This window comes from Lepisosteus platostomus, chromosome 10 (genome assembly GCF_059453375.1).
Source record: "Lepisosteus platostomus isolate fLepPlt1 chromosome 10, fLepPlt1.hap1, whole genome shotgun sequence".
Taxonomy (NCBI): domain Eukaryota; kingdom Metazoa; phylum Chordata; class Actinopteri; order Semionotiformes; family Lepisosteidae; genus Lepisosteus; species Lepisosteus platostomus.
This window is the reverse complement of record NC_142620.1, coordinates 52,730,599-52,757,402: the sequence shown is the minus strand read 5'-3', so window position 1 is coordinate 52,757,402 and position 26,804 is coordinate 52,730,599. Positions and strand designations below refer to the sequence as shown.

Genomic DNA, 26,804 nt, shown 5'->3' with positions numbered 1-26,804 from the left:
AGAAAGGTGCAGTTTAAGAATAATGAGCTCTTAACAGACCGGCCGCATTCTTAATCTCAGTAGGTAATGAGTTGCAGGCTTGACCTCTGAACCTGAAGGTTAGAAAGACAGACCCCGGTTTTGTTGTGTGAGTTCTCAGGATTTTATCACTTTGTGACCTCAGGGTATTGCTCCTTTCTGCCTCCTAACTTTGATAACGAGCTGCTCGCCTTGCAAACCCTCTCACAGGAAGCCCAGGTCTCTGTCGAGTGTTGCACTGAAAGTTCCTCTATTAAATGGTAACCCGGACTACCACATTGTCAAATTTCAGACGTGCAGAACAATAAAAGTAAGGCCCCATTCTGTTTTTATTGAGAACAGGAAGGCGAACCTTGTACTTGGGCCAGGCAAATTTCAAGAGACATTTTGCACACTTTACAGACGTCAATAATTATTTTTTAATTAACATCACAGATAATGAGCAAGCACAGGGTCCACATGGGCCCGACATCATCTTTTTTCACTGGGCCAAGGGGATGTTCCTTACTGGCCTACACACACGTTTCTTTTTGCCAGACCAAAATGGCACGCCATGCAATAAAATAAACCATCTCTTTCAGCCTTTTGCTTCACTGTGAATTCACAGCATTTTTTTCTCTAACATTCTAACATTTTTTTCTCTTTTTTCTCGAAACATCTTTTTTTATTCTCAAAATTTAATTGAAGTGTAATATGACTGAGATTCTTCAACTGTGAACCGTCATTAACGCCATGCTGTCTGCAATCTAAGTTATATGTTTGTTTTTAACAAACAAATGATAAAGCAATGAAAATGTTCCTATGATGAGGAAGTGTTTAGGCACGGCTTTCCTGGACATATTGGGACAAGTGGAAAGTTTAGAGGTAGGTTTAGAGTTTAGAAACAGTGGTGTTTGTGCTAATCGAAGAGCCCCCATAGTGTAAGATGAGAATGGTGCTGTATTGTCCCTCCCTGGGTCTCTGAGGGGCCCATGGGTACTGCTGACCTGTCCTTTGCTGCAGTGTACATTGGGAGCTCAAAGGTACACAGTAGTTCCAACCACATGCACTGCACTTATAGGGACTGTTTTGACCAGTACACTTAGTCAATTCATCGTTACTTAACATTACATGTTTTTTTTCTGTTAGATCTCTTTTACTGTACTAACATTCCTATATAAGGATCCTTTATACAAAAGGGAATCACATGCTAGATAAAAGGGGTAAGTGCTCCAATTGGGTTAATGCAATTAGGACCACTGCTTTTCCTGATTTACATCAGTGACCTAGATTCTGGTATAGTTAGTACACTAATCAAGTTCACAGATCGCTGCAGATGTGGCAGTAGCTATAAACTCAAAAAGATTTAGCTAAAATTCCAGTTCTGGGCAGATACCTGGAAGATAGTAATTAAGGTAGACAAGTGCAGAGAGTTGCATGAAGGTAGAAAAAATATAAGCTATAAAATATAAAATAGAAAACGCTGAAACACAACCAGATATATTCCCAGGTTTAAAGGGCTTAACGTTCTGTTAAAGGAATTGTTTAATTTGGGGATCATTAGGTCGATTGCATCTTTACAAAAACCTGTACTGGGCCGGATCAAGTGAGTCTGATCCACTCATTTTCTGACTGCTCTTTCCAATTCAGGATCATTGGGGAGCCAGAGCCTATTCCAACATGCAACAGATGCATGGCAGGATACACCCTGGATGAGACGCCAGTCCATCGCAGGGCTCACACAGACACAAACACACCCACACCAGGGCCAGTTTTCCCAGAAGCTCATTGGCTTACCAGTGTGTCTTTGGTCCATGGGAAGAAATCGGAGCACCTGAAGAAAACCCACACGAACACGGGAAAAACATACAAACTCCATGCAGAGGCAGCAACGCTGAGCAGTGAGCCACCATGCAGCCCGATTCTGAAAGTGTTAGATCAGAAGAGGTACGGCTTTTCTCAAAGGGCTCGGTGGGGGTGACAACAGGGGGAGAGGCCTCAGACATATGAAGATAATGTCTGCTTGTTGTCTTGCACGGTCATCATGGGGGTATGCAAGAGCAGATGTTTGACAAGCAAAAAACAGCATCTCGTTCATCTGTAAATAATCCGAATAAACGTCTCCGGAAAACCTGCTAAAAATAACAGGGATTGGTCCAACCACAGTGTTCCGTCATTTCTGCAGCACTATAAACAACCATTCTGGTAATGCACACCGCTTCTCAAATCCAGTCCAAACACCCCCCTACGCCCTGCAGAAAAATAATGAAACATGCCAACATCTGTGTCAACAGACCGTGGGCGTGTGTTTTAGCAGGGAATTGGAGGAAACATACCCGAAATATCTTGAGAGGTCAGCTTCTTGCAGCTCCAGCACAGAGCAATTATTAACTCCTGAAGGTGTAATGACAAGTGCACTCTGCAAGGAAAACAGTTTGGCGCTGGTGGGTTTTCTTGCTGTAATTTATTGAAATGTTAAATAAATATGAGAACAATTTGAACCGGCCAACATAGGCAGTGCTGTAATGCCCTGGTATTTAAACAAGGGGGCAAAGAGAACAGACCCGGCTTTATAGCCAGTTTATCCTGAGCCTACTTTCTAAAGCCTGTGGTCTGTGAAATGGATTATTTTATTCCTCAGTTCTAAGAATGAAAGCCATTCTTACTGCCATGCCGCAGCATAGTGGGGGAATCATATCAAACACATTAAAAATAATTCAATTCAAGACTGTGGGGTAAGTGTGACATGGTTTCATGAAAGCCATGGCCTCCCAGCTAGGTTGTGGACTGGGGCGCCTCTGTTATTGAGTGGTCATGCTCTCCCAGGGTCTGTACTGATTTTGTCCTGTTGTCCCGGTTTCCTCCAACCTTCCAGAGACGTGCCAGCTTGGTTAATTGGTGTCTGTGAACTTTTCCTAGTGATCTTCCATGGAGGGCAGCATGGTGGCCCAGTGATGAGCATGAGCAGCTTCGATTCCTGGATTGCTATCTGTGTGGAGTTTGTATGTCCTCCCCGTGTCCGTGTGAGTTTCCTCCCAGGGTCCAAAGACATACTGGGACAATCCGTACCCTGCCTTGCACCCGCTGCTGAGTGAGATAGGGTCCCTGAATTGGAAGAGGTGGTTAGAATAGGGAGGGATGATTCTTTATGTTAGTTAGCTGTAGGGCCCTGCTGCGCGGCTATATAGTGTCTGCTTTTTATTGATTTTATTCTTACTGACTTTGAGATTACTGACTCACTGCTGGGGAGTCTCCATCCTGGGGGCAGTGGAGCTCAGAGCCCTCTGGCCTCCACTGTTCTGCACCAGAACTCCATACTCTGCGCTCTCCCCACTATTCCGAACCTTATTTCACCACCTCTCCTCCCAGCCTGGCCTTTAAAACCAAACCTCCTCTTAATTTACTGTTGGAAACAAACAACAGCTGTGGAATTATCCCAGTCTTTGCTGTTTTGCTTTCTGCAGATTCATAGAAATGGTGGAAGCATACCTTTTGCTTGCAGGGTCTTTCTTGACTCTGTTCCTCTGTGCTGTTGTGTTCCACTCTCCTAATGCTGAGAAAGAAGGTTTAACGGTGATCTGCACACAAATTTTAAAGCTTCAGTACTTTTCTGTTTCTATAAATATACAATGAAATCGAATTATCCATGAGCTTTGATAGACATGGTTTGTGAGCTGTGTCGGAGACCCGGTCCACTTCAGACAGAAAGCAGCACTTTTTTTCTGCCATCGTGGTGCTAATTAATAGGTGTTGACTCGTATTTGTCACACAGAGCGGCCATTGATGAGAGCTGCTGGAATATGGGCTTCTGACCAGATATAACTGAGAGCAGCCTGTGAAGGAAAATGGCCAATTAACACAAACACAGTCGCCCAGAGAGATACCCCTCCCACTGTGAGCCAGTCCCACACACAGACAGCACAGGCAGGCACTAGCAGCCCAGCCTTCTAACATTGCCAGATGTTTTTATTCTATGTAGTCTACAAAACACAGTGAGTATGCTAAAACAAAATAATACAGAAATATTTTACAATATTTTTGTTAAAATAAAAATATACAGTAAAAAATAATACATCTATGTGAAGTTTGCTCATTAACCTTAAGTGCCAACATCATGCGCTGACATCACACCTGACTGACATCATGCTCTGACATCACACCTGACTGACATCATGCCCTGCAGATCATGCAGATTTGTCAAGCTTAACATCTTAATTTCAGGACTACCAGTACATGATTATATATTATATGTTGTTTTTGTTGTGGTTTGGGTTTTAGTCTCGGGTCCCTGCTGAGATGTGAAGTGGCAGCCTAAGCCCTCTGTGTTTTGCGAACGAGTGGGAGGTGTACCGAGGAGCTGTGCGTACTCAGGCTCATCCGCCACACATCTGACCCTGCCCTAATAAACCCTCGCTGGCTGTATCCCCTGAGGGCTGATATCTGAAGAGGCAGGAGGACAGTGGGGAGAAGAGCTGCAAGCTGAGGGAGGGTTAGTGCAGGGGGGCAGATAGAGGCCGAGTGTCCAGTTAGCATTGCCCAGGCTGGGCCTAACAGGCCAGAAGAGCTCCAGAGCTGGGTGAGAAGGCAGGGCAGCTTGGGGTGCATCCCTTCCCTCCTCCATCTTTTCCTCCTCTTCGTCACATTGTCTCTCTCTCTTTCTCTCTTTCAGTCGGCTCCACCGCCCTGATCTCGCTTTGCCGTGCTTTCTCTCTCACCCACGGACCCTATTGTCTCCCCCCTTTCTCTCTCTCTCTCTCTCTCTCTCTCTCTCTCTCTCTCCCTTTTATCTGCCTTCTTGCCAAAGTTATTCCAGTTTTAGAATAGCTGTCTACCAGACGCGGGGGAAGCTACGGCCACGCTAATCTGCTTTCAGGTCAAAGCTGCTCCCGGCTTTGTCCCAGGGGCAGCCGGGTTTGTGTTGGCCCTGGAGTGCCGAATTCCCAGCAGCCCCTGTGGGAGGCCAGCTCCCGCCAACACGGACACGCACTCTCGCACGCTCGCAGCGCCCTGCCTGGCCGCCCAGGCCACGTCCCCTGAATGGGAGTTCAGCTCTGCAGAACCAAATTAGCCCAATAAACTTGTTTGCATTCATCGCCTGAGCTCGGCCTGGAGCTGTTGTCGGTGACATCCATGCAGGCGTGTGCAGCGCGGCCCGAAACCTTCCCCCTGCACCTCTGCGGTATTTTTAAAAGTAGCGAAGAGGGCCGTGGAGACATTTTTGTGATCTTTCAATGAAATGCAACACTTCCCGATAGGAAGTGTAGTTCTAGATTATCGTAAAATGTCAATATTGGCACTCATTTTAATGAGAATACTTTGCATCTCTTGAACCCTCTCTTTTCGAAGCACGTGGTATGTGACTGGACTACAACTGTGGTGTTTTTTCAGGAGCACGTCTGTACTATGCAGGGCACTTTTCTCTTGCTTTAATAATTTAGTAAATATATTTATTTTAAAATGTCCAAGATGATTTAAATGATACTATTTCAAGGGGCTTTGTGAATAAAATGGATGTTCTTTTCGACGACTAAATCTGTTCTGTCAGGTCAAGTACAACTCATGGCAAATTGAGTTCTACAGTTGTTGATATACTCAGTGTGTATACATATGTGCAGAAATGTGGGAAATATGAAATATTATCAGTTTTCTGTGCAGGTTCTTAAATGTCCACTTGGATAAACTTTTTAAGCCACACATAAGCGCCACTTGTCCAAGCAGTCCTGTATGGAACTGCTGCCTGTTCTTTAAGAACAAAAAGAAAATCACACTCATACACCCATAACCCTGCACTCACACGCCTGTATAACTATATTTGTCCTTCTTGTTGACTCTCATCCTATTCTTATTTAAATCATATAATATAATAATTTATATACTCCACCAAAATGTAACTCCACACAGTGTGAAAACAGACCTACAGTAAAACAAGTAGTTTCTTAGTCGCATTTCATATTTAAAATGTAAAATTTAACTTATGAACAAAGCTACTGCCCATGACGTTGTCAGTTTTTAAGACTTGTATCTATGTATCTTGTATCCTCACATTGCCTGTCTGCACATGTGCACACAAACACACGCGCACACACTCACACACACTTTTTCACACAATCACACACACACGTGCACAAACACACACGTGCACACAAACATGAATATGGTGGTGCCCGAGCCTGCAGTCTCTTTTTAAAAGCCTTGGAAAACTGTCGCGTATATGAACCAGGGTAAAAACCTTGCAGTGATTTGAAACTATGGCTTTATTATTATTATTATTATTATTATTATTATTATTGCTTATATAAGTATTAAATTAATTATTCATATATGTAGTAATTTACCTTCAAATGACTTATTTCCTACTGTTTTTCCAACTGCTGTAAGGTCAGAGGCAGGCAGAAAAGCATGACAGACTTCCCAAAACCTGGAGACGTATTCCCATTCATTGAAAAACTCTTTTGTGATTGGACAGCGGAGTGGGGGGATTCAGGGGAAACTTCTGAAGACTCGTATCATCTTACACTTTGAAATCCCCCAGGGAGACCACAGGACAGGTTAAAGAAGTGAAAGAGGGGGTAGCGGTCTCACCAAAACCAGTCTGGGAAGCGCTGATCCACCTGGGAACCCCTGGGTCACTCTCCTGTGTTAGCAGAACTTATTTCTGACCCCACCCGTTCGTGGGAAAGGGTATCCAGGGTGACAGCAGGGTGAAAATCCTAGGTTTCTGCCTCAGTGCATTGATTGGAGAAGAGTTATCCGGGAGAGAGATTGAGCACCCTGACATTTCCTAAGGTGGAAGAAGCCTTTTATGAGAGTTGAACCGCAACGAGCAGGGAATCGTGCACAATACTTGGAATTAAGGGAATTCTCCAAAAATACTCTGCTGGAGTATTCTGATTTTTGTCCAGTCACAATGTAATGACACTGGAGGACTGGCCTGTGAAGAGAGCAGATCACGGGGTGTGTGTGTATGTGTGTGTGTTTGTGTGTGTCAGTTGAACACTGCATGTCTGTTTATGTGTTATGAGAGGCATCAGCTGGGAGCCACATGCCGCCAGATGCGCAGACAGTTCTCAGACTGGTAGGGAGCATTTCCTGACCTCTGGAGCACCGCTAAACACCCAAACATCTACTTAAATCCATAAACTGCTGTCTGGCCATTCTTCCAGCTGAAAAGACGGAAGAGCTATGAGCGACTGCGAGAGAGAAGAGGATTTGAGTGGGTGAGTGTGTGCTGTGTTGTCTCAGAGTAGACAATCCGCTTACTCTTTTATTATCTCAACTGGAAAGAATGGACCTGCCTCAGACCGCCTGAGTAATGGACTGACCTTTCACCTTTGACCCCCTGCGGTAACATGATCTGTACACACAGTGAAGAATCCTATAAACTCACTGGAGCTGTGGCCTCACAGATGGACCTGTTTCCCTCAGGAATCGTTTGCCCCCAAAGGTTTAGGGGCCCATTATGACATTGGGCTATCATAAAAAAACCCACTCTCTCCCAAAACTGTGAGTTAACATGCTGTTCCCAAGTCAGATGAACCAAAGAGCCTCCAATCAGCTACAGGCTCTCTTATTATCGGATATTCTTACTGAACATACAAAACCGTTGGCACTATTCATGTGAATTCGCACTTCACTGTTTGTTAACTGAGCTGCACTTATTTATCTGTTATTTGTTATATGTTTCCCAGCTTTATTGAACACTGATTCAACCGAGTGAAAGACAGTTTGAACTAAATTAACTGAGCTCCAGCTGGGGATGTCTGTTCTTGCGCCAGTGACTCCTCTGATAACTGTTCATTAAACTAAATATATGACACAGGATATGTTTCACAGGAAAGGCTGTAGTGCTTTTCTCTGGGGCTGTAAGCTCTTGCCATTGCAACTGTGCTGCACATTTTAATACAGGTAACAGGCACGCCTGACTTGCCTGATTCCAGCAGCGGGCTTGTCCTTCTTTTCAACTGGTAAATGGGCCAAGTTGAGGGGGTACCTCTGCCGCCTCTGTACACGACCCCCAGCCCTGCTCCCCCTCCCTGGCGAATCGGTTTCGGAGTGTGCCGCGGCGCTGAGTCAGGACCGTAAATCACAGCAGATCAAAGCCCATTCCAGGAGAACCTCCCTGGAGCACCTGTATCTGTTTGTCTGCAGCCCCCCACTCTCTCTCTCTCTCCATCCGTCCGTCTCCTGGCTGCCCGCAGAGGATGAGTGCGAAAGAGAGAGTATCTGGCGCAGAACGACAAAACACAGCTCCTCTCCTTCCTGACAGGGCAGCTGGGAGCTGCATTACAAAGTCTCAGCAAAGAGGGGGAAGGGGGGTCAGTATGCCCCCCCCCAAATTACTACAAATTACCCACAGACCAGAGCTCTGACACAGTTCACAGCTAAAGTGGTAAACTCTTGCTTTTTAGCAGTTTCTGATTCATGAGGGCTTCTGATAACCACGTGATCTCCAGCTAATTACAGCCTGCCTTGGGAAAGGATTACATGGTACTGTTTATATATATGTGTGCACACATATAATATATATATACGGTATCATGTTACACCTTGCATTTAATTAATGTAGCAGTACAGAGCAGAGCTGCCACGATGACAGATAATCCTTGCAGTATGGAAAGAATTTCAGTACGAGCATCGTTATGGGATATAAAAGTTTAATTATCTTCTGGCCGGAGTTCAAGCTCTGCTGTAATGGGAAAGAAATCTTGAAAAGAGTTCTGCCTTTCGGGTTTGTTTATTTACCTCGTTATTCTGCTTTAAAGACGTCTGGCCTTTGAGCTTGAAATGAGCCAGAGAGGCACCACCAGAGTCTGAGACCCAGTCATGTGGACCCCAGGGGGGGGTGGTGGGGGAGGGGGTACTGTGGAGGAAAGTTACTTATAAATGTAATCTATTACCGGTCCAAGTTACTTTGTGTAACAGATTGCTTTTGAAACTTTTTACATTTTAAACATTCATTAGTTACAGCGATATAGTGTTTATTGTCACTACGTAAAGTGCCATGTAACCCCTTAAAAGCTCTTTCCCTTATTAGTAATTATTACAAACGTGTTATTCATTGATCAAATACATTTTACACCACTAATTTGTGTGGGTGAGTTTGTGTCTGGGTCAGTGTCTCCCCTGCGAGGGGCTGGCGTCCTGTCCAGGGTGTAGGCTGCCTTCACCTGTTCCTTGCTCCTGTCTAATTCCCTGGATTAGAAATGGATGGGTGGTTAGAAAGTGGAGGGACAGATGGAGCTCGTAACCGCAGTGAATTCCTCGTACCTTTCCCCAGCAGTGGTGGCTGGGTAAACAAAGTGGAGCCGTGGTCAGGGGTCTGGACTTGTAATAAGAAGACTGTGGGTCCAAAACCCAGGTGAAGCCTTTTGAATTGTGATGGTCAAATACTCAGCTGTATAAATAAGTCTGTATATACGTTGCCTTGAATAACAGGGCTGCTATAACGTTTTAAGGCTGCAGCTTGATTGATGAACAATGTATTCGTTGTTAAACGTCTTTTTCATTTCTGATTTGGCTGCCAGCTGCATTGACGCATGACCCTTCCAGTCTTTTTCTGAAATCATGACAAAATGAAGGTTGAGCTGACATTCGACATGGGCTCCCCAAAGGACACAAGTGCCAAACACCGTTATGAGCAAGGTGTTTAGGTGGCGGTTCTCTTAAGGTGGGGATAGGTTGTGACTGCCCCAAGTTTATTTTTAGTTGCCTTTCCATCTACATGTTTGTTTTTTTTCCCTGTTCACACATGCTTTTTTGTAAAAAAAAATACATAAGAAGGCTGGATTCACTTTGTCCCGAGTACTTGTAGGAGATGCAGGTGTTTGCACTCCTGTCTTGTAAACACTGGCCTCCAAAAAGTTTAATTCAAGATAAACGCTGCCACCCCACCTTTAACTTAACTGGTTAAGGAGTGCTGTGCACTGGGGCTGCTGGGGCACAATGCCCACTGTGTCACCCAGGTGGGGGCTCCGCTGCAGTGCTGGAGGAAATGGGTCCCTTCCTATACTGTATATAAAGAGCTTCAGGGTCCTCTGGGATATAAGTGCAATGAGTGATGAATTAAAAGGCAGTGGGACTCTGCCGGCTTTATAACCCCTGAATGACCATTGAGGTCATTCAAAGAAAAATAACCTGACCCAGAGTTGAGAGAGAGAGGTTTGTTCTTGGATAAGATATCTTCTGAACAACCCCCCAGAGCTGTGTTCCCATCGCTCAGTGTGTGTGATCGGTGCTTGGTACTTGCATTCTTCAGCCTTATCTGACATTTCTTGTGTGTTTGCTGAATGTATGTACCATGTCAGATAGTATCAAGGTGTGTGTGTGTGTGCGCCTGAAAGAAAAAAAAAACACATTTTCTCGGCTTATTCATGATCTGCAACGGAAAACTTCCCGGTTTTCTTTTCTAATAAGTTATTTTTAAAAAAAACTGCATGATCACATGCTGTGTCATCATTTCATACCGTGGGTCAGGGCCTTGTTACTTGGCAAACACTGAACTCGGTGGGGATTGCCATGTGTGGCCACAGACCGACAGAGAGAGGCCTACAGTATCTGATGAACTGTCCACAGGGGCAGAGGGGGTTCACTGACCCCAGAACAGCACACACAACACTCAGTGACACAGGCACAGGTGGGACAGCCGATGAGCTCGTGCAGGGTTCAGGCTCCTGGGCTCTGCGTGTGCGTGTTGGGGGAGCTCTGCTGTCTGTGGTCTTTGAGCATCCCAGCATCGGGTCAGTGGACAGCCTGTGCGTGTGGGCTGGGACAGGGTTTACTGGCTGCCCTCCTGCGACTAAAGGAGAATGAACTTTCTGGTCATCTTAATACAGTATATTTATTCTGCTCTGTTGTTTTCATAGTTTGCTCGAAGGAAAGGCCTGGGCTTCACTGTGAACTGATTCAGTTAAGTCCAGTGATCCTCAGCCCTGGTCCTGGAGTTACCCTGTGTCTGCGCTGGGGTTTTTTTTTCCAAATGGGCCCTAAACCACCAGCGCTGACTGCTGACCAGTAATTGATCCGCTTGCCTGTTTAGCCTCTTTTTTTCCCTGCGCGCTGTCCTTGGTTTCAAAACCCAGAATGAGTGTCACAATCACCAGAGGGACAGAGTCCACCCCCTCACCGAAATGTGTCTACTTGTCTGCGATGGCAGCACTCTCAGAGGCCACAGTGCCAGCGGTTGGCTCTCTGGTGCTCTCCGCGATGTCTCTGTCACTCGGGGAAGTGGGGGGAGCTCTGGGGGGAGTGGGGAGTGGGGGAGTCCCGGGGGGTCAGTTTTCTTCACAGTGACAAGGACAGGAAGAAAGATACAGGACTTTAATAATTACACAGTGCCAGTGAGCGATCATTCTGCGCCACGCGGGGACTGCATGCAGTGATGAGTTAATTTTTCACCAGGTGCACGCTCTGTCCCTTTGAGACGGGCTGTCGGGGACGAGCGACACATCTGAGCCACTTGGGAAAGCACAGCTGGGGGTAAAGAGAAACTGCAGGTCTGCGTCAATGTACCACGGCGAACCTTTTTCAAAACCAAAAAAAAGGGACAATAACAAAATGAAAGAGATAGATGGAATGTCTTGCCAGTGTCGGTATCTCTGTTTATGTCTCATTCCGCCGGAGAAAATATGTGAAAAATGTCTTCCTCCTGGCTGGCAGGGAAATCTTCAATGTCTGAACTTTAATAAAAAGACGTTGTGATGCTGACCATCTGTCCCAGCGGGAGATGATTTCATACCCCTGCGTAGCTGGCATGCTTCAGTATTGGTTTTTATTATGAATATGTATTGTATTTCTCATAACTCTGCGTGGGCAGCTTGAACCCCCTCCTGTCTTCCAGGGTGTAATGGACAGAGGGCACTTTTCGGACGCACGTTCCTTTCTCCAGATACTTCCCTTTGTATTAAATCTACATACGTGGAGACAGAAGCCCTGCAAACAAATTAGAAGGGGCACTTGCTGCAGGAAATCTACCATTGGCCACTTTAATAGGTCCCTTATCTGCACACGTGTGGCTGCTGAGATACAGGACAGAGGACTCTGCCCTCCTGGCCACTCTATGCTCCGAGAGAAGGCACAGGGGGTTGGTTCTCTTGCAAAACTGCAAAATTCCTATTTTTACCATTCAAATTTCTGAAGGTAAAAAAGTTAACAAGAACTGCAGCTCACCAGAAAAAAAAAAATTGCACATTTGGTGAAGTGTTTATTTTAAAAAGACCGTAAGGCCTACGACCTCCATCTGGTTGTCCCGTTTCACACTGTACTAGAATGCTGCACGTTTTCTGGATTGTTGAGCTTTCCTGCATCCTGACGAGCCCCCTGTCCGCTGCTCCCATATCGTTCTCAGCTCTTGTTGTCCTGAGAGTACAAGATCTCCACTGGGATGGCCAGCAGTCAGGTGTGTTAATGATGACTGCACACCTGGGTGGGCTGAAGTGATCAGGGTATACAACCACAGTGTCCACTTTATCAGTTCACATGCAAACCCCTAAAACACCTTGTGCTTTATTAATTTACCTGCAGTCCGGTGGCTGGACCGTAAAATAAAAATGGAGTTTGGCGTCTGGTGAGGCGCCTCAGTTTTAAAATCCCCATGTGGGCTAGGTGGTTTGCATTGCTGCCTTACAGGTCCTGGGTTCGATGTTGGCCCAGGTTAGCTGGTGTCTCTGTAGTTGTCCCCTGAATGCAGGAGTAAGTGCAGGACCATCAGATTGCGCCCACTGTCGGCCAGGTCAGGCTCTGCCTTAACACGACTCTGCTTTGGGTTAAACAGGTGTTGTTTTTACCTTATTGTGCTGATTTTTGAAAGAGGTGGGTTATATTTAGAGTAGAGATCAATATTTTGTGCTCGGTTTAAAGGAGCTGCAGCAGACAGCACGAGGGGGAAGACGAGGCCCTTTGGTAAGAGTGGGGCCTGGCAATGCTCTGTGAATGAAAAGCAGTTAAAAATACAAAGCAGGGCTTTACTCCTACAGAAGCCTGGGAATGTGTCTAATGTCAAACACAGCTGAGAGTGAAAGAATGGAGTATGCGTCAGGAGTGAGGGTGAGAGAAAGAATCTAATAGCAATGTTCTAAAAAAATGAAAATAATCAACAGGGAGAAGGGAAAAGTATATCCAGGAGTTTTCAGATTGGTGTTTGATCTTTTCAGAGCCGGGAAGAGGCCAGGCCCATACCTGTGAAGTCGCAGGGGCCCGGGGGGGGGTGTTTTAGGCTGTGGTGGGGGCCAGGAGCTGAGGGGTGAGAATCAGCCTGGCTAACGTCACCCAGGAGTGGGGTGTCAGCGGGGTCACTGGGGTCACTCGCACAAAACCCCTTGTGGACACGCCCCTGGGTCAGAAAAATTCCAAATATTTGCCTTTGGATCATGTCAAACACTTGGGAACAGTTCCCGCAAGAAAAAAAAAACTTTCTTTATTCCCCCCAAAAAAGTATTCTCTGTTGATCGTGGATTGAACCCAGATTTTTTTTGGGGGGGTGCTTTCTTCCACTCCTCGGCCTTTTTGCAGAACAGCCCCGCGGTTACCTCTTATTTGGAAAGGGGGGGCTCATGTCAGGCTGTGTCAGACTCTCGGGAGAACACACAAGCGCTGACCGTGCCCTCTCTCTCCCCCCCTCTTCCCGGGCAGAGCTGGCAGACGACCTGGCCATGGATGACCTCACCTTGCACCAGCAGCTGCTGACCCCCTGGATGGCGACCGACGGGCACGGGGAGGGACCTGCGTCGGGGGCCGCCGCTGGAGACCCGGGGGCAGTCAGCGCCGCCGCAGTGGCAGTATCGCTGGCACTCAGCTTCCTCGGGCCTCACTGACCAGCTCGATCCCTCTGTCTCAGACACTTGGGCCCTCTCCGCGGGGCCACACCATCCAGTACTTCCCAGTACTGCCCAGAACTGCCCACAATGGGCCCAGGCAGGAATCCTCATAGCTTGTAAATAGGTCCCTGCGTGCTGTTAGCTTTGGTGTCTTCTTTCTGTGTGCCAAAGGTAGCTTCTCGTCTCCCGTCTGACAGTGAATGAACACAGGCGGATTTAGAGTTCCTGTCCACAACTCCACTGCCTTGTTGTTTCCAGGACAAGAGCAGTGGTTCTCACTCGGACTCTGGGGTGCACAAGCCCATGGGAAGCTCTTTTCCAATCCCAAGAGCTCCCTGCTCCAGTGACATCACAGCACACCTAGGGATGCTGGGAGAAAGAGGGCTCTCCATGTGGTGAAAGCTGCATGCAAGAACTCTGATCTGTGTGATAGGATTCAGCCAGACTGGTACGAAAAGAGCTGCTTGTACAGTTGTTGTTGTTGTTGTTGTTGTTGTTGTTGTTGTTGTTTTTTTACTGCAGCCAAACCACTCACACTCACAGGAAGGAATGAAAGTGACTGAATCTGTCGTGTACAAAGGCTGTTTTGTGTCTGTTACCCGCCTCTTTTGAAGTGACTCCTTAGGTCAGATATTTTGATTCAACTGGGGAACAGCTCCATAATTTAGATCTGTTTAGAGTGATAACATATATTTGCAGAACTAACATTATTGAATGTGCTAATTTATGTCATACATGTACAGACAACATCAGTGATGTTAATAGTAATAGTAAGGGTGATATGATGAGGCTGTGTGTCCTCAGAGGAGATGTCTTGCCAAATGTTAATGCCTTTGGGTTGTGTAGGAGGAACTGTGTAAAGAGGAGTGCAGGAGCTCCCTGTCAGAGCTGTCACGTTAGTGTGTACTATTCCAACTGCGCCCCTAGGGACAACACTCAGTTAACCCTAGAGCTGGTGTACTGATGTTGAGAGTGTCCCCAATTACAAAGAGGGTTTGATGTAGCGCATTCCTCCTGCCACTGCTGACATCACTTGTGTAAAAGGGCGATGGGCACATTTTAGTTGTTGTCTGGAAAGGAGGATTAAATGTTCACGGATGCTGAAAAAAATGAACGTTAATCATTCCACTCACGACTCACTTCTCAAAACCTGTCTCCCCCTTGACGTGGGCACTCCATCACTTCTGGCCTGGTTCCTGACGCGGTACACTGGAGCTCTAGTAAGGCGTTGTGTCCCTGGGGGTAAGACCAGAGGGTGCTGGCTGATTTCTCTACCTAGCCAAAAGAGACCTTGCGCCCCGTGTCTTGCAAATTGCTCTTTCATGTAAACTGTAAAAACTGCATCCTGTAATGACCCATCACACCATGAGCTACCAGCACTGTAGAGTTTGTAGCAGAACTGGTAGGTGAGCAGTGTGTTTTCTAGATCTTTAACACGTGTTTCTATTACTGATGTATCAAAAAGGACTTTTTAAGTCTTTGGCAGATCCTGTAAAATCCTGTGCATTTGCAGAATAGAATAAATTAATACTGGAGGGACAAAACTTCACGGACTGTTGTCTTCATTAAATATTAAAAACAATGCATAATCCTGGAGCCAGTCTTAATGACTTTGTTGTGTCTGAGTGCTACAGGTCACTTATTACTGTGAATTACTGAGTCACTTATTGTGGGATTTATTCTGCCAGTGTGGGAGCAGAGGGATGTCTTGTAGCCTTTAGCCAATAGGATTATTAGTCAGTGCGTATTGCAGCACACATGGCATGTGCACAATATTTGATACATCTCCGGGAACTCTGGAGCTGGGTGTTTCTGATTTAGGCTTGTTTGTGCGAAGCATCTGGCTCCAGTGCTTTTCTCTTCAGTGAAGCTAGGGAAAAAGTGTCCTGGATATTTTTTTTTTACTTTTTTTGTCGGTGGTGGGATTGGCTTAATGGTTTTCAGCAACAGGTGCGAGTGTGACTCTGAAGCTGTGCGAGGGGGTGTGTGTGTGCGTGTGCGCACGCGTGTGTGTGTGTGTGCGCGCTGTCGGCCACAGACACTGGGCCTAGGGTGGTCAGTGCCAAACTGGCACAGGGACAATGCAGCAACTGCCACTGGGGCAGGGGTGCACATGTTGATTGGGGAGCTGGAGGGGCTGGGCAGGCTGGAATGCCCTGTCTCAGGACAGCTGCGAGATAACTAGAGAGGTTCGCCTCAAATTGCCACACACCCCTCTCCCTCACCCCACAACCTGTGCGACTGAAGAGTTCAGTGTTCGGGGACACCGCAGCCGGTCCAGAGTAACTGCCGCAAGGCTGAGGAAGACAACTGTCGGCCCTCCCCTCTTGGGTGTGTTTTTTTCCCATATCCAATGCCCTGCCTTCGTTGGCTGTGACAGTCGATTTGGTTTTCAATCGGTATTTCCTCTGGATGTTGTTTCAAAATACTGTGTAAGAGGTAGGCTCACCTGACCGAAAGCAAACGAACAATAGAGGAACAAAAGCCATGCGGGTGCAAAGAGTGTCTTGCTTCGGACTGAGTGGAGACAGAATGCAGGGGCCCTCCTGCCTGCAGGCTGCAGTATGTCCTCCTGCCACCAGAGGGCGTTATGCGGGCAGGGGTGATACCTGATCATGCTCATACAGTATTACTGATACAAGCACGCCTCAATCTCCTCCTTTTAAACTGCTGCTTTGCTCCACTAATTGGCAATGCGCAGGCCAGTTCACATTGCAATGGCATGTTTGCTTTGCTCATCATTTAAGAAAGAAAGGCATCGTGTGATTTTTGTTACTGGAGAAAAGTATTTAATAACGATCGTAAGAATTAGTGTATACACAGTATTACCTAAATGGATTGAGAGTTACTGCAGCATTGTTCTGGTGAATTTCTTAGAAAAGGCGTCAGATGAAATGCATCACACACTGCTCTCGGATCCAAGTCTCTTGCTCAGTACCATCCCTGCCAGGAGTGGAGAGTGCTTAAAAGTAAGTGGAAATTATGTTTATCTTCTCAGATAAAATGATACCAGACACATTTTAAGAAAGCTCGTTTTGAAGTGCTAATTTCTATGCAGCCCCCACAGCTTTCTTAACGAGGCATCTAACGCAAAAGTTCCAGGCAGTCCATTAACCTGGCAGTGCCTTAATAATTTAATGAAAAGAACTTTCAATTGGAAATAGATGCCAGTTATCACTGCATAAATGTGTAAAAGAAGGACGGAGCAGCTGACTTATCCGTTCAGTATGTGTTGAATTGTAACGTGAGTCATCAGAGAGCAAATGGGATTAGCAGGATGTTTTGGTCCACCTGTTGTTTGGTGCTGATGCTGGGCTGAGAGGGAGGGTGACTTTAAAAGCATGTGTGTGGGAACTGGGTCCTCCCTCAGTCCAGTCAGCAGCTGCACACGTGAAACTGGGGGAAACTGGCTGCATCAGGGCAACTGGATTTAGGATTTTTTTTTCTCCAATTAAAAAAATAATAGTTATGTAATACATTGATAGCAATCTTTAATTTCTTTACTTTACCAGGTATATTAATTGAGAGCTCTCATTTACACAACAGGGTATTTAATGTAACTCCTTATAGAAAATACTCAAAACCCTTTTCTCAAACTCTGCTCCTCCCTGTTGCACGTAGTTTTCTAACAGACACACTGCACTGAGTGATGCATGCTTCTCAGCCACTGCAAGCACAACTAAGCTGCAACCTCGGCGCTTAAAGAAATCATTTCACAGCCAGCATGCATCTCAAAGTCCTGTACAACCGAGGAAGGCAGGAGAGAAACAAATTAAAAGCCGTTTGTTTGTGACTTGATTAAATGCCAAGCCAGGAAAAAAAGAATTTGTGATCCCTGACTCACACTGTCCCACACCAACCCCTTGGAAACAGTGCTGAGTCATGCACTCGCATGCTGACTCACCCCAGCCGGCACACAGTCAGTCCTTCACTGCGGCTCACAGTCACCTCCTGTTACAGCTGGCTCTTAGGGTGCACTGGACAAATCAGGGAAAGTAAAGACATCCCTGCCGAGGAATATCTGGCTTCAACAGAGTTAAGAAAGCAAGGCCCCCTCATGCTTCTCCCAAGTGTTTTCACACACAAATGAACAAGTCCTAACCACATGGTCAAGACGTTTCAACTTCTCATACATAAATGATTGCTTGGAGCACCTCTGATTTACTTGTATCCACTACAAGAATTGTGTGTATTTCTTAGTCACTGGCCACGAAAGAAGCCGTGTTAGAGTCTGTGGGAATAAGAGCAACACTGGTCTGTTAAGTGGTGACCCCAGCCTCCCCACTGATACTTCTACCGCTGTATGAGCGACGCAGAAGCTGTTCATTGCAGAATGAATATAGACGTTTAAGGGTTTATCGGACCTGGACCTAAGATATTGCAGACAGCTCATAAACAATTATCAGCAAAAGGAGCACACAGGGAATGGGTAAGGCATTAGGGTTATGGATAAAGGGTAAGGGGTTTGAGTTGGGGGTTAAGGTTAGACTCAGGCTTTAGGGGTTTGAGTTAGGGTTAGGGTTAACGATTAGTGGCTAGGGTTATGCATTAGGGTTAGGGATGGAGGTTATGGGACAGGGTTAGGGGTTAGGGCTGGGATTACATGCCCTCTGGTATGGAGGTTAGGGTTGGGATTACAAGCCCTCTGCTGTGGAGGTATGGAACCTCACTTCCCTTCATGGCATGCAGGGCATGATCTGGAGGGGCCGAGCTCCTGCACAAGCTCAGGCAAATCAGACAAGCGAAGACAGACGACCAATATAGCCGGTGTGATGATGACAAAGCTGATTCTGCCTGGAAGTCCCAGACAGGAGCCCGTGACGGAGGCTTAGTCCTCCCCAGCCTCTCACTCCTTCTCTCAGTCTCTCCCGCTTCTCATTCACAGAAATCTCGCGAGGTTTAGGGTCCCAGCCAGCTCCCTCATTTGGGGGGCTGCTTGGGTGGGGAAGCCAGCAAAGGCCCAGGTAACCAGGCTGGCGTATAACAGGAGTCAGGCAGGGCCAGCAGCCCGGAGCTGAGCCGGCCAGTAGGATGCTGTGCGCACTGCAGGCACCCCAGATACTTTACACAAAGATTAGTGGGGGTGTGGAGGGCGCTGTCCGGTTGTGTTGCCGAAGCCCCTGACTAGTTCTGGGAAGCAGCTGGATGAGACCCTCTTGATCAATGAGCCAATGACATTCCGTTGCAAAAACGGTTCTCTAGTTACTAACAGCGCTCGATTCTGACTGGCGACCCACTGCAGCGTGAGCCGCGACGTTGTCACGACTGTCATCCTCAGACCGAGATGTCAAACTCAGCCCCGAGCGGGCCGGGTCACGGAGCCGGACCCCTGCTCTGTCTTACAATATCGCGCCGCGGTCTCATCTCCCATCTGTCCCAGCGTGTACGTCGGCACGCTCGTCTGATCAGAAACGCTATCCAACTGTCTGCCCCAAGTCATTTACTGCAGAGTTCCAATATCCATGTTATAAGAGGGTTATGACAAGACAGAGATGAAGTGTGAGTGTGTCTGCGCCAGTACGTCATCTCTGCGTATTACCTGTCTCTAGCAAGGCGAAACAACGCAAATCCTTTCCAGCCACCACACACCGGCCGGAACGGCGCTGGAATGATTTCGACAGAAGTCGGGGAAGGAGGAGGAGAAGGGGGGGGTAAACGCGAGCCCATTCCAGGTGGAATCCATGCCGGAGATTGCGCGCCGCCCGAACCCCAGGCGTGATCGCGCAAGCCTGGCGGTGGGCCGAGAGCTCGGCGCATCGCCTCCCCTTCAGCGCGCTGCTCGCCAGCAGTCCACTCGCTTCAGCCGGGCGCGCAGCGACAGAAAACTTTCCGTCAACTTTTCGCTTATTTTCCCCCCCCTCCCTGTTACCTCTATTGTTAGTCAAGCCAGCCGGCTCCGCCGTGGGGGGGGGCGCACATTCGGGAACATTAGTCGTCAGCGTTACTACAAAGCGAGTTATTTACCCCGTTTTGTTTTCAGGGTTTTTTTTCCCACCCCCTCCCACCTTTTTTTAAAAGAAAAAAACCCCAAAAGTTTCAGCTTTTTATTGGCGTTTTCTGTTCCGCTCAAGTTTGATTTTTGAACAGCAACCCCGGAAAACCCGAGAAGGGGAGAAGACACGGCGGCGGCGGCGGAGCAGGGGGGACAGAGGACGGAAAGTTTTCCTCGGAGGAACAGCACAGGGGAGATCTCTCCGTGTACAGTACACGAGCCTTTGGGGAAAACTTAGTTGCCGTCCGCACGCCTGGCGGGGGCCGAAAGGAGGGACCGAAGCAGAGAGCGCAACTTAAAAGCTTCGCTGTAGCGCAGAGGAGAGACCCGACACGCCGCGCACCGCCCCGCAGGCGAAGCGGCAGGCGCACGGCGAAGCAGTAGAAAGTTTTGCTACAGCAGGTAGCTCCCACCCCGAGTCGCTCTCGTCTCTATCTCCCTCCCACCGTGGTTGGTGACGCTCCGGCCGGTATGGGGCTACCGCCGCTGTTCTGCACGCTCGCCGTGATGGTGGTCTCCGCGCTGGCGGAGCTGAAGTCGAAGAGCTGCACCGAGGTGAGGCTGGCGTACAGCTCCAAGGGCTTCAACCTCAACGACGTCCCGCACCAGGGGGTCAACGGTAAGGCGCTGGGGGGGTCCCGAGCGAGTCGGACTCGCGTTTCGGTACAACTTTGTTTTTTTTTGTTTGTCTTAAAAACACACCGCGTTTTGAAATGCAGGCTGCGGGGTCGGCGGCTTTTGGTGGGGTCGCGCAACACGTCGATCCATCTGCTGTACTGGGCATTTAAAAAAAATACTTCCGCTGTTTAATTGATTTAATAGAGAAATGTGAATAATCTGTTTTAAAACTGACCGGAGAAGCGTCCGAGCAGCAAAATGACTTAAGTGTTTTCGTTTTAAAAACGGCTTTTAACTAAGTACAGTTGTTTCGTTTTGAGGGCGAGATCCATCTTTTTTTTAAAGTATAATTATGATGGTTTAAAGGTCAAGGACGTTATTACGGAAGATAGCTGTGGTGCACTCCTTTCCCCCTTACTCCTGCATTTTCAGTTTTACATGGAGTAGTATGTGATTTGTGTGCGCCCGACTCGTTCCCGCAATCTCAAAAAAATCTGGTGGCTTCTTCAAGAGTGTGTGAGCACTTACTGGTGTTAAAACAGAAACTGTGGGGGGAACTTCTCAGTCTCCGTGAGCCATACTTTGTTTCCGACTTTATTGCTTTGTCGCTTTTGTATCTGTGGCCGTCACTCCTGGGGGGAGAAATAAAACAGAAGTGAATCTGCTCGGAATCGCCCGGGTTTCCTCCCTCGAGACGAGATTCACGAACGATAAGGATCGCAGAAGCCCGTAACGCGAAGAGTCGTTTGAAGACGGAGGGGGAGAGAGAGGGAGAGAGAGGGGAGTTTGCGTGTAGTCAGAGGTTAATGCGCGCGCAATTAGCCGAGCTGAGAGGATTGTGCGAATTTCTAACCTTCCTTTGTTCGGGATAATGGTCATGTAAATGGCGAGATTTTTATCTCGGGAAGCCCCCGCGCTGCTCTTTAATGCCTTTGTGCCTCGGACGCACAAGGTGTGAAGCTCTCGGCCCGGGGGGCCATTGTGAGCTGGCCCTCGTTGTTTTATGGGGGGGTTCATGGCGAGGAGTCCAGCCCCGCTCTCCCCCCGGGCTGGGGTGCCCGCAGCCCCGATGGGGAAAGTGGGACGTGAGCGCACACGGGGCTCTCCCTGTTTCGGGTGCCGCGGTGAAGGACGGCGCGCTCAGCGAAGTAATGGCTTCGTCAATAGCGCCATTCACCCCGAGCCTTGCTGGGTTCGTTTTTCCTAAGTGGAAGAAAATTCCGCACTGTTTCGCATACCTGCTTCCCACCCCCTACCCCCCTCTCTCACTTTCGGACACGCACACGAAAAATAACCCCTCTGTCTCGGGGACTGGCAGCAGCGGGACGAAAGTCCATTTTGTTTTTTTGAAACGACAAACTGCGTTGCCCTCTAATTAAAACGTTTCCAGCTGTAAAGGTGTTTACCCTGTAGATAGCGCAGAATGCGAGTCCACCCCCTCCCCCCCATCACCTCCCTCCATCAAGGGGGGTGGAAAACGTGATTTTTTTTGTAGCGCTCGCAGTGAGCGTTCTCTCCATTCTCCACTCTGTTCCAGCACTTTACCCCACTTTCTCCTACTTTTTGTAGTCGCCTGCACCTACTGTATTTCGAGGAGTTGGTTGTTGGCTGTGCAGTGGACGGGCCGCGTCTTCTTGACCGACCCCGGCGTAGTTCTGCGATCCGGAACCCGGCCTGCTCACTTGAAATATCGTTCGTGCTTCTCTGCACATCACCGGCTTTAGCCTGACCCCGGGGGCGGTGGTGATTTAGGGGTTCACGCGTCAGGTGTACCCCGTGATTGGGAAGGGAGTCGTGAATGGAGAACCGAGGGTTCTGCGAGGCCGGTCGGAATCGGACCGGTGCCGGGGAGGGGAGTTCGGCTCAGGGGCAGAACTGGGGGGCTGTAGGTGGGTCAGGCGCGATGCAGTGAGCGGGGTAAGAGAACGAGACGGTGTTGTGGCGGCTTGTGACCACGGCTTGGGCACTGGTCCGTAGAACCAGTGGAGGGCTTTATTTTGGTCTGCAGGAATAATAAAGTAATTTGTATATATTAGGCAAGCGTGAGGTCTGCAGGCAGGGTGGCCTTGTGGTAGGATTTTTTTAGAAGCCTGTGGTAAATGGATGTGCTGTTTGTTGTGTCCCTTTTACAGTGTGAAATGGCAGGTGAGGTGAGGGATTGGGGGCCACAAGCTGGGTTAAGTAAAAATTATTCTGGAAATAATAATAATAATTCCAGCTCTGGTCAGAGACTTGGCCCCCTTACTGGTTAGACAAAACATTCACCATTTGAGCTGGAATTAAGTTCAAATCGGAAAGAAAGGCGTTGTTCTGTTCTGTGTTACGACAGCGTGTTTTAGTTTAAAGCAGATGAGTCGTGTGATGAGATTTTCGGCAGATTGCTCTGATGAATCAACAACGGAGAGAGAGCTTACCTGCAGTTGAGAAATTCTCGATTCCAGATAGAGCCTCCTTTTTTTTCCCCTCAAAAGAAGAAAACGGGGAGGTTTAGTGGGAAGGGGAATGAGGGGTAATCTTTGCTTGTCCATTCTGTTGCGGTGGGGTGTATTCATATTGCACTGGGCTTTACAGTGTCAGTGTCGCTTATCAAACGTTCTGCCAGGTACAGAGATGATGCTAAAGGCTGCACGCGAGCCGAGACTGCTCTGCCCCTCCTGGGTGTCTGCTGCTCCCAGCTCATGGATTTGAGGGTCACGCCCGATCTTGATGGTCTCAGAGTATTGGCTGAAAATGAGAAGGATTAGAAACAAGAAGGAGATTAAGTAGCACAAGTAGTTTTTTGGCCCATCTAGCTCGTTTGGCTTTTTAGTACTTAATCGATTCGCGTTTCTCGTCCAGCTGCTCGAAAGCAGCCAGGGTCCGGCTCCAGCGAAGTGGCCTGGCCGCTTGTCCAGCAATCCCACTGCCGTTTGTGTTCCTGGTTTTAAATGTGCTTCCTCGGGTCCTGTTTTAGTTTTTCCTGTGTTCAGGGAAGTCTGTAGGTTTGTGCGTTTAAGGCTGTTAAAACTGGAAAGTGTCCAGGTTGTCCTGTATGTAGACAGAGGTGCTTTGCCGATTTCCATCTCCTGCCTTCCGGTGCAGGTTAAAGCATTGATCGCAGAGCGTTCCGTGAGCCTGGTGTGGTGAACATCTTCAAGGATTCCTAATGCTTGAAAGGAGACCTGGTCTCCATCTCGCCGGTTTTTAGTCCAAGAAGCAGTGCTGCAGATTCGAGGTGAATAGAATAGAAGACCCCAGAGTACACAGGCAGCTACACAACAATGTACACAACAGTGGCAACGTGGTCTCGTCGCCAAAGTGCTTCACTTGAAAGAAAAAATTGATGTCCCTTCCAAAAGTGAGCTCTGTTGTTCTGTCTCAACATGTCCCCTGTGGCTGTGATTCTGTGTCATCCAGGGGTGTCCCTGCCTCTGCACCAGCAATGCAGAGAGCTAAGCTAAGTTACCCAGCAAGATTACGGAGAATCTGGGAGACCCAACCACTTTCTTTGTATGACAATGTGACTTTTGTTTCCTTTTAGTCTGAGAGCTTTGTGTTTTTTTTTTTAAAGTGTTTATTTGCGGAACTCTGGTTTAGAGAGAGGCTGTACAAGTCTGCCTATGAGCAGTGATGGCTTTTGGTCAAGGTGGTCGTGAGTCTTGGAAGAACTGACAATCTCTTCCTGTGTCGTTCTCATTTGAGCGACAGGATCTTTTAATAAAAGCCAGAATGCTGCTGCTGCTGCTGCTGCTGCTGCTGGTGGTTCTGGTGTCCGTACCTTTCTGATAAACATCTTTCCTGTGGTGAAAAGGCAGGGGGCTTTCTGGTGGGTCTGTCCTGGGTTCTGTGCGAGGTAGAGACCAAAGCGTGGACAGTTAACATTCAGCCAGTGTTTCTGCTAGTAGGCTTCTACAGGGTCTAGGAATGGCCGGTTGCATCCTGTTTTATTTAACATGCTCCAATAAGGATTTGCTCTCTTTCCATTTGTGGAAATGATCAGCCGAGGAAAATGATTTTTGGTGGGATTTCATAACTGAAACAAATAAAATAGCGTTCACCAACAGCAGTCCTTCCTGCATGTCCAGAATCCTTGTCTTGAGCCTGTGGGGCTGTGCTCTTCCTGTGCAGGTACTGTGGTAAGATAAGGAAAACTGGGCCCCCTGTGCCCTCTACTACTATCAGCGCTGGTGTTGTTTTAACCCTGCAGTCCAGGCCTGTAATGTGGTCATTAATAACTGACTGGGGCCAGCACTGTGAGGAAACTGCAGCTGTGACCTGTTCCTCTGGGTGTTTTCCTTATCTGAGCGGAGTTATGATAAAGAGGGGGCAATATGTCACTAACCCTGAAAAGGGGACTGACTGGCTGTTCATTTTGGTACAGCTTTTTTCCCCAATGAAGCTGACAGCCATGTGATTTTTAAGGGTGGCATTGGTAAAGCATCTTTTTATAGGAATTGAAAGAAACAGCTGTGAATGCGACAGTTTTTGGGGGCAATACACCTGTATGGTTATGTCTGTGGTTCTCGGTTCCATCAGGTTCACACTTAATCAGGGGTGTCCAGTCCCAGTCCTGGAGGGCGGGTGCGTCTGTGGGTTTCCATTCCAACTCAGCCTGCTGGTTACTGGTTGGACTGGGCCAGTTGAATGGCTTCTCCCAGCTCTTCAGGTGAGGGTGCTCTAAAGAGACCCTGAAAACCCACACTGACTGGCCCCCCAGATCCAGAATGGTTATGTCTGTGGTTCTCGGTTCCATCAGGTTCACACTTAATCAGGGGTGTCCAGTCCCAGTCCTGGAGGGCGGGTGCGTCTGTGGGTTTCCATTCCAACTCAGCCTGCTGGTTACTGGTTGGACTGGGCCAGTTGAATGGCTTCTCCCAGCTCTTCAGGTGAGGGTGCTCTAAAGAGACCCTGAAAACCCACACTGACTGGCCCCCCAGATCCAGAACTGGACACCCCTGTTCCCTTCCGTGCCCCTGTGGTCTGACCTGAAGGCCCTGGGGTTGTTGCCCATGTCCTGTGCCCGTGTGTACAAGCAGGCATGATTGTGACCTGCAGGATTGTCCCCTGCTGTGCCAGGGCTAGCGTGTCCGGGGTCCCCTCACACTGGAACTGAATATTAGCACTCAAGAGCGTGCAGATACCAGGTGTTCTGTTCTTTACAGACTGAATCCTGTATAGTTTTTCCCTTTTTTTCCTGATGTTTTTGCCCCTTTGTGCAACATTTGTTGGTCGAAGTCGTTCAAGCAGGGAGCTGGCTCAGCATGTGTTGGCTGCAGAGGAACAAGTAGAGGTTTATTCTAGGCTGACGAGAAGAAAAGAAAAACAACGTTTCGGCTGTGGAGCCTTCTTCGGGTGACTTGGTTTCTCTTTTCTTCTCTCGTCGGCCTGGAATAAGCCTGTACTTGTTCCTCTGTGGGTCGCGGTGTTTTCTGCTGCACGCTGTGTGTGGAGCTGAATTCACGGGTGCTGTTGTTTGGACGGCATGCTTGTCGCTGCCGGCGTTCCGGGAGGAGGGGAGAAGCCCTTCTTCTTTCTGCTTTCCCGATGGCCCACACTGCCCGCCCACCCTTTCCATCGCCCCGGCTCTCCGCCACCGTCCCACCCCACTCTCCTGCACACAAGGCCCCTGCCTTTATGTCCCCGTCTGAGTGACCCGGAGCTCCGCATTCTCTCCGGGAACAATGGGGCCGCATTCCTCAGGAGACCACCCGGCCCCTCCACAAGGCGCCGCGCCGCGCAACAAAGAGCCCAAGCCGGCCGGGGAGCGCTCACACGTACCTGAACCGTGGGGCGCGGGCTGGCAGCCTCACACTGGCCAGGGCAGCAGGGCGCCCAGGAGACCGCGCGCTCTCCCGTGGGGCTGGCGTGTGGGAATACCTGACGTCGGGCTGTTCGTGTGCGGGTCTTTTTTTTTTTACTGGGATCCGTGAGGCCGTCTGGAACTGGAGACGGGGCTGCGGCTCTCTGCGCTGCTGGAGCACATGGTAGTGTCCTGCCACTCTCCTTTGTTCTCGTGAGGAAGTTTGCTCTTCTCCCCAGACGGGGGATTTTTTGGGACGCGCACGCTGCTGTCAGTCCTCTTGTTCCTTCCAGACAAGATTGATCTCAGTTATCTGTTCGGGGCAGGGTTTGATTGAAAGGCGGTGTCAGTGAGTTTCTGAGCTGCCCTCATCCAGGTGTGACACAAAACTCTCTTGCTTGTCGTGCGAGTGTCTGCTCCTCGTTACCCCTGGGGTCTGCTCATCTTAAATCGAGCTGCTCGGGCAGCCGAGTCGAGGGGAGCTGTTGGAAACAGCAGCTTCCGAGTGAAGTCTTTCTGACGCTCTGGGCTCGGGGCGGAAATGTCTGGACAAGGCAGCAGGCAGATGGACTGGCGCGGGCGGTGGGGTGCTGTGCGCCCCCAGTCT

At 48.5% G+C, this 26,804-nt stretch overlaps 2 protein-coding genes across 2 annotated transcripts in view; both read left to right on the top strand.

The window, feature by feature from the left end:
* The window catches only part of gpc3 (glypican 3), a 117,116-nt gene extending 101,764 nt beyond the window's left edge, over positions 1 to 15,352 (top strand). Inside the window, exon 8 of the mRNA XM_088597171.1 lies at positions 13,624 to 15,352. Within this exon, the coding sequence (XP_088453297.1) occupies positions 13,624 to 13,805 (182 nt within the window). The 3' untranslated portion in view covers positions 13,806 to 15,352. The remainder of the gene's footprint in view (positions 1 to 13,623) is intronic.
* A 4,207-nt stretch (positions 15,353 to 19,559) lies between these two features.
* gpc4 (glypican 4) overlaps positions 19,560 to 26,804 on the top strand; it is a 39,604-nt gene continuing 32,359 nt past the window's right edge. The window contains exon 1 of the mRNA XM_088597170.1: positions 19,560 to 20,419. Coding sequence (XP_088453296.1) covers positions 20,272 to 20,419 — 148 coding nt within the window. The 5' untranslated portion in view covers positions 19,560 to 20,271. The remainder of the gene's footprint in view (positions 20,420 to 26,804) is intronic.